The sequence below is a fragment of the Miniopterus schreibersii genome, assembly GCF_964146895.1.
Source record: "Miniopterus schreibersii genome assembly, chromosome: 1".
Classification (NCBI taxonomy): Eukaryota; Metazoa; Chordata; class Mammalia; order Chiroptera; family Miniopteridae; genus Miniopterus; species Miniopterus schreibersii.
This window is the reverse complement of record NC_138101.1, coordinates 194,976,711-194,988,233: the sequence shown is the minus strand read 5'-3', so window position 1 is coordinate 194,988,233 and position 11,523 is coordinate 194,976,711. Positions and strand designations below refer to the sequence as shown.

At 51.1% G+C, this 11,523-nt stretch overlaps 1 protein-coding gene across 1 annotated transcript; it reads left to right on the top strand.

The window, feature by feature from the left end:
• Positions 1–232: 232 nt before the first annotated feature.
• LOC308556768 (alpha-1-antitrypsin-like) lies at positions 233–9,847 on the top strand. The gene is made up of 5 exons (XM_081136333.1): positions 233–363; positions 4,948–5,594; positions 7,014–7,284; positions 8,559–8,706; positions 9,564–9,847. Exons 2-5 carry the CDS (start codon positions 4,952–4,954, stop codon positions 9,753–9,755), a joined length of 1,254 nt encoding a protein of 417 aa, XP_080992459.1. The 5' UTR covers positions 233–363; positions 4,948–4,951; the 3' UTR covers positions 9,756–9,847.
• The last annotated feature ends 1,676 nt before the right edge of the window (positions 9,848–11,523 follow it).

Genomic DNA, 11,523 nt, shown 5'->3' with positions numbered 1-11,523 from the left:
GTCCCCAGCAGGGAGTGTAGCACCAGGAAAGTGGTGTCGTCCCTAAGTCCCTGAGTCATGCCACCCTACCCTGCACGCAGGATGCTGTGGTTTATGAGCAGGGTGCAGTGACATCATTTGGTCTATGGAGCAGAGGGCTGTCGGCTCCCCAGGCAGAGCACATACAGGCAGTGTGGGCGGAGGCTCAGTGTCTGGCAGATGGACTTAGTCCCTGTTTGCTCCTCTGATAACTGAGTTGACCTTGGTTAATATTCACCAGCAGCCTCCCCGATTGCCCCACTGAGTTCACTGCTTAAATACAAACAAGGACAGGGCTCTGTCTCCTCAGCCTTGGTCACCAGCCCCGGCCTAGGACAGTAAATTGTAAGTATGCCTTCCCAGGGGAGAGCCTCTGGAGGGGCCTCCAGTCCCTGCACTGCCCAGGCAGCCCCAGGAATGCAGGGAAGATGGAGCAGGGTGGGGACAGGCCTCCTGTCATCAAAGCAACAGCATCCCCAGAGGTCCTCTCCTGCTCCCTCAGCTTGCCTACAGCCTCCCCAGTACTTACTGGTGAATAAACTGGCCCTCTATGAATAGAAGTGGGAGTAGATATCTGGCTCCTGGGACCCAGGAGGGAAACTGTTTCTGTTGACACAGCTCCTGTGTCCTTCCTGTCGTCCCCTATAGGCCCCCTCCCCTTCTACAAATGAGAACTTTGGGGCCCAGACAGACAGTGAGGAGCCCAGGTTAAAGTAGGGTCCTGGTAGGGAAGCCAGGCCAGACTCGGAGCCCAGGGTTCCAGCCACTCACGGGCCTTCCATTCTCTGCAGAAACACCTAGAAGAGAGCTGTGCTAGGCCTCAGCCTAGAGGTATCACAATGGGCCTCCTTGTGCACAGTGGGCCTCTGGGTGCCCTCGCACATGGGGCAAGATGGGAAATCCTGAGAGGGACACCATCATAGGTGCTCTGAGCTGTGTTCCTGAGCCCTCGCTCTGGCCCGTCTCCCATTTAAGCCTCACAGCAACCTTCTGAGATGGTAACTGTGGTTATTACCATTTTACAAATGAGGACAGTGAGGACAGAGCAGTTCATAACTCTCCCCAAATTACACAGCATCCAGGATTCAAACCCCACCCACCTAGTCCCAGAACCCACACTCCTGACCCCGTTCTTACTGTCAACAATAATTCTCTTGGGTCTCGGATACCAGATAAGGAGTGGAAAGCCTGGGCTGGCCCCCCAGCCTCATCGATGCTGGGGGACCCTGGATAGTTATTCAGCCTCTCTGTCCTCCTGGGCAAAATGTCGATATGCTTTGCCCTCTTTCTTCTCATCCACCCCCACTGGCTTTGGACTCTGGAGTGCTAGAAGGATATGATTTTTCTGTCATTGGATTTTGGAGATGGGGCTACAACGATGACCAAGGCCAAGGCCACCAGATTCCCACATAGTGCTCTGAAAGGCCCAAAACAAAATCAATGACAACTGATAGGTCCTGAAAGCTGACTGTGCGCCAGGCACATCTTGGCACTTTGTACGTAGTTACTTGGACAATAGCTCTATGAGGAAGTTCACCCTTATCATCTCCAGAAAATCAGGGTTCAGAAAGGTTAAGTAACTTGTCCAGGATCACACAGCTGATAGTGAATGGAACTCAGGCATTCTGGCCTCGTAGTCTTTGGTCTTAGCCACCAAGCAATGCTGGCCCCTTCATTTGACCAGGCCGCCTGTGCTAGTTTCTGTTTCACAGCCTCTGGCTTCAGCTTTATGCACAGAGAAGGGTTCAATGCCAGGTTCCAGAACCAAAATGCCTAGGGTTCAATGCCAACTTCATAAGCAAACAGCCCTGTGGTTTTCAGTAGTTACTGAACCTCTGTAGGCCTCAATTAATTTCTCCATCTATAGAATGGAGCTAATGATAATTCCCACCTCAAAGGGTGGGCTTTGAGAAAAGGTTAGATGAGACAGAGCCTATCAAACACCTGCTGCTGACCAAGTGTGAGATGAGGGGGATGCTGCTGTTTGCTGGGCATCAGGTTTGGCAGCTAACAGCCAATAAATAAATACTTGGAAAATTAACTTTAAAATTTTCCAAAGTCAGAGGTGGTTCGCTGCTGAGCAGGGGCCCCTTCTCTGGTCCTGGGCGATGTGGCAGCTCTCCAGGGAGAAGTCTGTCAGTTCTCACACGTGACCCTCCTGCGTGCAGATGTGGGGGGTCCTCCACGCCTGGTCGGCACCTGCCCAGCCATCACTGTGTTTGCTCCTCACCTCGGTCCTGCCAGATCCTTTTCTCTACTGAGGCTCAGAGAAGTGAAGTCACTTGCCCAAGGCCACTTGCCTATAAGAGGTATGGCTGAGTCACACCTGAGCTTACTGAGTACCAGGTTTCAGGAGGCTGTGACCTTATGGTGCAGTCTCTTCTCTGGAACCCTGGTTCCTTCTCAGGCATTCACTTTATGCTCCTGGGTGGAAATGGTGTGAGATTAGGTGAAAAGAATGGCTCCCTTCTCTCTCCTCTGCCTGGCAGAGACTGCTCCCACCTGCCCTGGGCTCTGGAAATGTCACCGTGCCAACTTCACTGTTTATTTTAAAGCTTGATCCACACACCTCTGGGTACTTCACCATCTCTTCTCTCATCTCTTGGTGGCTTCCCCAGCACTAGGCTTTGGGGGGTGCAAGGTGCTGCCTTTGGCAGAAGGGCAAGGAGACAGCAGAAGTCTTGGATGCTGAAGTAGTAAGAAACAGACTGAAAGGCAAAATGAGGCCGACAGGAGGCTCGAGGCCAACATCAGGATCCCTCAGGGCCCATTTCTGACATTCATGGAGTCTGAGACTTGAGGCCATGGCTGTCTCAGTCTGAAGTCCAAGTGGTGAGAAAACCAAGGCTGATTACAACTTTGTGACTGACTCGCTGTGTGGCCTTGGCAAGGCCCTGGCCCTCTCTGGGCCTCACACCCCTTACTGGAAAAGAAGGAACCAGACTAGGTGGTGTAGCACCCAGAAAGATGGACTGGGGGCAACACGTGCTCACTCCAGCTGCAGCCCTCCCTGCCTTAGCCCCACTCTAGCCTTGCGACCTTCTTAGAGGCCGGCAACCCTCTGAGGGGGAGGCACCTCACCCTACCCCATAGGGAGTACATTCTGCTTCCTCAAACCCAGGCACCCCTCTAATTAAGAATCCACCATCAGTGCACAGGAACCTCATTTAGGTAACATACACACCCACACCCCGCCTCGACTGATCAAGCGGGGATAGCAAGGCCCCAGCATAAGATGCTTGCCCGGGGCCAAGCAGAGAGTAGTGGCCCTGTCAGGGCTGGAAGCCACAGCCTCTAGCCCTGAGGCCATTCGGAATATTTAGTGTCCCTACCCTGCCTAGGCCCAAAGCCCTTCTGATCTGTGAGTCCTGCAAAGATGGGCACTTTTCGCCAACCCTGAAGGATGCACCAAAATCCAGAAGGACGTCTAGAGAAATCGGAGGGAGAGAAAAACAAGCAGAACTAATTTTAGCGTTGTCTTCAGCTCTAAAACCACAGGCTAGTTCAAGAAAAATATAGACACATATTATGTAATGTGTGGTCTGCTCTGTGGGTTATTTACAAACCTAAAGGCCAGAAAAAAGTGGTGGAGAGAGCCCGGTTTTGTGCTTCATTTGGTTGTTTTATTGAAAACTTTTAAAAGTCCAAGGGGGTAGATAAACCCAGTGTTTCTTATTTCCAACTTTTCCTCTCAGATTCTCATCCAAACTCCAGGCCTCCTTTGTCACTGCACTTTATGAAAATGATGGCTTCAGTTATGTGAGTCATAGCTAGAGCTGTGTGACCACAGGCATATTCTCTGCTCAGACCTGTTTCCCCATCTGTGAAGAGAGCAGGTTGTACTCAGGGGCTGCAGACTGGTGGCCCGGGGCTGGGGCATGTCCAAAGTAGAGGGAGCTCTGTGGGACGGGGGGTGCTCCATGTTGCTGTGGGTGGCACTGACTTAGACCATCAATAGACAGAATCTGCTCTTGCTGGTTCAGCCATAGGCCTCACTGCTCTGTACTGTCTCCCCCAGCCATAGAACACATCTTCCTCTCCGCCTGTCCTCTGAAGGCATCTAGTTTGCAGCCCCCAGTAGCCTCTCCCTCATAAAGCTGCTCTCTCAGATCCCTTCAATATAAGATTTGGTGTCCAGACTTATTTCACTAAATTCTCCCAACGACCTCACTTTCTACATGAGGCAAAGTGAGGGCCAGAGACAGTAAATGACTTGTACTTAGAAACCAAGTCTGTCTGAAGAAAAAAGAGATGCTTTCTCAATGCCCCCCCCCCCAACCCCTACTATACTAGAGACCAGCACCTCTAACACCCACATCCCTGCTGAGCCCAGAGCTGGGACAGGTGGTAAGCAGACACTGCAGCCATTCCTGCAGCTGAGACCATAGATGCACGTGAGGGCAGCCATCCAGTGCAGGGGGTGAGGCTCACTGTGAGTGTCCAGTGGGCACAGCCACCCACTGAGTTTCCTCAAAGCTCCACTGTGTTCCGGCTGTGTGCCCTTGGCCAAGATCCTTCCCCCTCTGGGCAGCAGCCTCTCTGCCCATTAAATAACAGGGCTCAATGGCCACCCTCCTACAGCTGTTCCAGATCAGTCATCCCTGAGACTGATCTGGCTGCTTCCTGGATAACTGTCAGCATGTACATTATGCATCCCATGCCTCAGTTTCCCCTATTATAAAACAGAGGCCTTGGCACTGGCACCTTAGGGTCACTGCAGACATCAGTGGAGCTGTCAAGAATGTGGATTCCACACCTAGACCATCTAGGTGTGTGACTCTGGAGTCTTCCAGTGATAATGCTGTAGAAAGTGCTTGGCACAGGGTTGCACAAAGTCGATGTTGAATAAACTCTGGTTGCTTTACACGGTGTTAATCAGGGGACTCACTTGTGGTCTTACTTGGGCGTGATACCCCTTCTCTCTTGCAGGACAATGCCATCCTCCATCATGTCAGGCCTCCTCCTGCTGGCAGGCCTGTGCTGCCTGGTACCAGCTTCCCTGGCTGAGGGTCTCCAGGGAGACGCTGCGCAGGACACAGATGCATCCAGGCATGACCATGGCTCAGCCAGTTACACGATTTCCCCGAACCTGGCTGACTTCGCTTTCAGTCTCTACCGCCAGGTGGCCAATCAGTCCAAAACCACCAATGTCTTCTTCTCCCCAGTGAGCATCGCTACAGCCTTTGCCATGCTCTCCTTGGGGGCCAAGGGTGAGACTCACACCCAGATCCTGGAGGGTCTAGATTTCAACCTCACTGAGAGAGCAGAGGCTGACATCCACAGAGGCTTCCAGGGTCTCCTCCACATCCTCAACCAGCCAGACAACCAGCTGCAGCTGACCACTGGCAATGGCTTATTCCTCGATGACAGTGTGAAGCTAGTGGATAAGTTTTTGGAGGATGTCAAGACAATATATCATTCAGAAGCCTTCTCCATCAACTTTAAGGACTCCAATGAAGCCAAGAAAAAAATCAACGATTATGTAGAGAAGGGAACCCAAGGAAAAATTGTGGATCTGGTCAAAGACCTTGACAAAGACACAGTTTTTGCTCTGGTGAATTACATCTTCTTTAAAGGTAAGGTTGCACAACCAGCCTGCTCTTGTTCACATAGAAACATCCAAAAATATTCTCAAGCATCAGTTCTTAAACTTTCCTTGGCAGTGCAGGGTGCGACATGACTATGCATCTCAACATGGGTTATGCAGTTGAGGACAACCAACCAAAAAAAACTCACCATGGTCAAGTAAGGCTAGGGAGCAATGGGTCAAACAGTCAAAGCATCATCTTCCCTGCAGGACTTGTCAGAGTCTTTTGTGTATGTTCTCATGTGTATCATAAATCCCTACCAGGGAGGGAGGTAAAATATGCAATGCCTCCCTGCAAACACAGGGCCAGAAAACAAAGTTTAGCAGCATGCACGAAAAGAATAGGTTTCTTGAACCACTCTAGTGTAGTGGAAGGAGTGACAGCTTTCGAGGCAGAAAGACCAGGGTTCAAATCCTGCCTCTACCTCTTATTAGCTGTTTGACTATCATCAAGTCATTTTACCTCTTTGAGGTACTAGTTTCCTATCTGGAACATGAACATAATAATCCCCTTGCTGTCACGTTTCTGTAAGGAGTAAATGTGTTACATGGGACTATAAGCTCACAGAGTGGGTGCTCAACTGAACTTGAATCTCAGCCTGCCTTCCTCCCTCCAAGTGCTGAAAATGTCAGAAACCTGTGGGGCCCAGAGGGCATTCTGAGGCTGTTTAAATAGTCCATGGAAATAGCTGAGGTAAGGAGGCGACAATCAAGGTCAGGGGCTGCTTCCTTCACACTGTTGGCTCCTTGGCCTGAAGCAGAATGGTGCGATGGAGAGCCCCGAGGCCAGAGTCAGCACAGCTTGGGTCCCAGCTCTGCTGTGGGACTTCAGGTGCATCTTGTCCCCTCTCCAGCCTCTGTCTCTGTCTTTTATCCAATGAGAAACTGGGGCTCAGGGGTCCCCAAGACTCCTGTCTACTCTGACTTGTCAGGTGGTGACAGTCTCTTGGTATCGCAGAGGGGGTGCCCAGGCCTCCACATTTCACGTTGGTCCAGGAAAAGGCCATTAGGGTAAGAACAGGAGTGATTTCCCTGAATGATAAGAACTGCCAATTACAAGGGGCAGAGAGACTCAGGCAAGGAGGTGCCAAGTATGACTGATGCCAATAATTTTCATTTAGCATCTTCCAAACAAATGAAATACAAGTGAAAATGCTTACTCTGACCAGCCAGATTGGCATCCCTGAGCCTCTACAATAGAGACAATCTGGACCGTCCTCCAGTCCGGCATTATCCTCACAAAAGTCCTGTCAGTGGACTGATGTCCATTTCAGCTCCATTTTACAGCTGGGGAGGCTGAGGCTCAGAGAGAGCCATCTCATCGAGGAGGCTCAGGGCTCCTTCATTCTACCACAGGTACCTAACCCCTTCCCACTCTTGGCTGACATGCACCTTCACCTTTCTCCAGGGAAATGGGTGGATCCCTTCGACGTTAGCATGACCGAGGAGGATGACTTCCACGTGGATGAGGCCACCACTGTCAAGGTGCCCATGATGAAGAGCTTGGACAGGTTTAACCTAGTCTACTATAACAAGCTCTCCAGCTGGGTGCTGCTCATGGACTACGTGGGCAACGCCACCGCCTTCTTCATCCTGCCTGACAAAGGGAAAATGCACCATTTGGAAGCCAATCTCTCCAAGGAAGACCTCGCTACATTCCTGAAAATGAAACAATTCAGGTGATATCCCCGACCAGAGGCTGGCCTGCCACATCAGGCCTGGCCAGAGAGGGTGATAGGGGACCCACATCCGGTGGGCCAAGCAACTGCGAATGACCTTGTGTTTCCAGACAGAGGTCAGCATCAGTTCACATAGCACCCCTGTGAGAGGGACAGTGCCCACAGCTCAGGAGTCCTGTCCTTGGGGACTTCCTCCCCAGCATAGACACTGCCCCTTCCTGGTGTCAGCAGCAGGTACAAGGAGAGCAGCACCAACACTCGCTGTAGGAGAATGGAGAAGGAAGTGGTGGGCTTCCCGGCAGAGGCAGCAGTTGAGTGTGGAGTGAAAGGATAGCCAGTCCGCAGCTGCATGGGGGAAGCTGCTTGGAGGCCGGGAAAGCAAGGCCTGGGGTGGCGGTGCTTCCTGTTCTTGTCACTAGGTCGGTGTGGTTTCACTGGGGCCCCCAGAGTGAAGTAATACTTGAGCATGTGCCCCAAATTAGTACATATGCCTCTGTATTCACAAATGCCTGTGCTCATAAATATTTCATCATGTACATTACAAAATATACATAAATATATAAATATGTGCAATATAAACACATAAGTAATCAAAACAAAATGTAAAATAAATGGATAAAATAAATAATATCTAAAAGAATACATTATAAACATACATATAAATGAATATTAAAATACAAACAGTATGAGGTTAAAATTAAAAGAGATATTTTAACACCTCTACCCACCCAACCCCAGTCCTGAATTCTTGGCATCAGAGGTTGAGAAAAGAGAACAGAGAGGGGCTGAATCTATCGCGAGTCAGAGGGAGCCTGAGTGCCAGTCAGCTCACTCCTGTGAGGCCCTCTCAGCCACACTTTGTACCCGTGGAAAACAAGAGCTGAGCAATCAGCACCCTGCATCACTCATCATTCACTGGGCAAATGGCACTCAGCACCTGACACCACACCACACGTTCCCCTGGGATTCCAGCCCCAAAGTCCCAGTCTGGGGGTGACCAAACCCTACAGGGCAGTGTGCAAAGTGCTTCCAGAGGACATCCTAGATCTGCCCGAGGGGCTTCTCAGACGAGATGGCATTTGAGAGGCTTTGCAGGGCAAGAGGACTTTCGTCATTCTACTCACTGACACAGGGTAGGGCACCTAAAAGTACAATAAACCAACACCAACCTCCATCTTCCTGTGGGCAGAGACACAGGTGCCAAGTGGGAGAAATGGCCAGAAAAGGAAAACTTTCAATGTTGTGAAATTCCTGTTTTCTAACCATCTTGACAGATCTGCCGATTTAAGTTTGCCCAGACTGTCCATTTCTGGAACCTACGATCTTAAAAATGTGCTGGGCAAAATGGGCATCACCAAGGTCTTCAACAACGCAGCTGACCTCTCGGGGATCAGTGAGGAAACACCCCTGAAGCTGTCCCAGGTGAGCTTGTCCCTGGTGTCCATAGGTCAGAATGTGTACAAGGCTGCAGCACAGGGGGAGGGGACGAAGGGACACATACACACACCTATAGACTGAGGTCTCTGAGGAATGCTATTCCATTAGACTCGCCAGGATTGGGATATGGTCAGGTGACTGAGTGAGGGACGTGGCTTCCTATGTTCTGGCATTTTAGGGATGTCCCCTGAGGTTGTGTCTCATCTTTGGTCAGGGTCTTCCATTCTTTGGGCTCAATGGACCCATATTTACAAAGACAGATTGAGGGTCAGGGATTTCAAAGGACTTTTGGCCCCCACATCCTGTGACACTGGGAGCTACTGATGAATCAGCAAGTCCAAGTTAATGAGTGATTTTGGCTAAAGATGCCATTTATCAGGAGACTTAAAAATGACTGAAGAAACAACTACAGTTCTATACTGATTATGAACTGAGTGCCTGGTTGTGGACCAGACACTATGAAGGTCCCCATCTAAGTCCTGGTGCCCAAGGACCTTAAAATCGGAAACTAGAAACAAGAGACGTGCCAAGGAAGATGGAAAGTTCAAATAAATCTTCTGTCTCCTGAGGTGGGGGGTTGTTTCCACGGAGGTTGAGAATGTTGGTTGGGAAGATGTGAGGGTGCCCAGATGGAGTCAGGTAAAGGCCTTGAGAAGGTGGATACAGGCCTGTGTGTCCCCTTCTGGGAGAGGAGGACCTGGTTGGGAAGTTCAGCTGATGGAGACAGGCCCCAGGAAGCCCTCCCAATACCCCTGTCCTCACCAGGCCTTGCTCCCAGGCCCCAGTGGGGACGGGCTGCCTGTGTCCGCTCAGAACAGGTCTCTGTGTTCTCTCCCCTCCAGGCCCTGCACAAGGCCGTGCTGACCCTAGACGAGAAAGGGACAGAAGCTGCTGGGGCCACATCCCTGCACGCCATGCCAATGTCGCTTCCCCCGGATCTCAAGTTTAACAGGCCCTTCCTCGTGGCCATTTATGATAGAAACACCGAATGTCTCCTCTTTATGGGGAAGGTAGTGGATCCCACCCAAAAATAACTGCCTCTCTGGTTCAAACCTCCTCTCCTAGGGCAGGTCCCCTCCATCGGTGACAATAAAGAATGACTGGCCTGGTCTAAGTGACATGCAAATCCCTCCTCCTCTTCTCTGAGTCTCCCTTCTCTACCCAGGGTGTATGTGGGTTCCGCGCCACAGGGATATTGTGGGCATGTACCCACTACACTGGTATTTATTAGACATTTACAGCACCTGGCACTAGGCACGCACGACAGGGTGAAAGGCGGGCTGACAGCCACAGCGTACCGCCTCTTCCCTAGTCACTGTGCGAAAGCTCCAGGTGACCAGGCTTGTCTGGGAACTGCTAAGAGGGAATTGCACAGCTCAAATTCCAGCCCATGGCCCCTGCCTCTACCAAGCTTCCACCAGGTCCTCCCACCAAGCCCCCACCCCTGTGCCCCATGAGAGCCCCTCCCCATGCAGGGCTGCTCACGCCCACCATGAGGCTGCCTCCCTGGTGCTCCCAGCACCATCAGCCCACACGGGGGTGCTGAGCTGCCACATCTCCAGAAGCAGAGGGAGAAGACCAGGTACCCTCTCATCCCACAGTGTCTCCTGGGCCAGGCAGGGGCCCTAGCTGCTCACAGGCCTTTCCTGCAAATGGCTCTGGCTTATCTTTCCGGGAGCCCTTTCCAATGGGGCTGGACTGGGGACACGCATTCTGTCCTTGTCATTCCATTTCTACCCCAGGACCCTCAAATATACTCTCCTAGAAGCAGGTCTCTTCTCCCCAGGTGAAGACAAAGGTCCCTGGTCTTGGTATGTATCACCTTCTCAAACTCAGCAGGACAGTTACCCCCAAGACACATACCCTACATCCTACTGTCCTCCCTCATCATTTGGCCAAGATGTTCTGGATGGCTCTGGAAAGTAATTATAATGATTCCTTACTTATTGGAGAGGAAGTATACCAAGCCAGCAACCCTCCCAGTGGCCCTGCTTGCCCTCCCTTGGCTCAGCTCTGAAGGGGACACATTTCAACTTGCCTTGTTCCTGCCCGGTGGCAGTCCCCATGGTCCTCAGAGGGAAACCACAGGGCTGGACCATAGCTAGAGGCTGTCCCAGGAACAGCCCTTTTCACTAAGGGCCACATGGCTCCTTCCCATCCTCCAAGGCCCTGCCAAAGAGCTACAGCAGTCAGGAAGCTGGGCAGGACACCAGACTGAAGGTGGCAGCTCCCTGGACTGTCACAGGAATGGGCTTGTCCTGGGGAAGGACTGCCCCATCCCGCACAAATCAAGTAATCACAGTCTAAGCCACTCACGGTGGATGAATGTCTACCAAAAGAATAAGGCTGAGCCCTGATTAGTGTGGCTCATTGGTTAGAGCATCATCCCTCACACCAAATGGTTGTGGGTTCAATTCCTGGTCAAGGGCATGTACCTGGCTGGCAGGTCCCATTTCCGCCCTGGCCGAGGCACATGCGGGAGGCAACCAATCAATGTGTCTCTCTCACATTGATGTTTCTCTCTTTCTCTCTCTCTCTCCCCCCCTCTCCCTCCTTTCTACTCTCTCTAAAAATCAATGGAAAAAATATCCTCAGGTGAGGACTAATGAAACAAAAAAAAAAACAAGGTTGAGTCAGAAATTTACACTTTTCAAACCAAAATGGCTACACATGTTTCACATTATTAATATAATGGATGAAGAGTCAACTGTTTCCCAAATAAGCCTCATATCCTCGAGTTTCCCCTGCCTGTAGACTTCCAACTTCCACTAACTCCAATAATGATATGAACATTGTCAGACA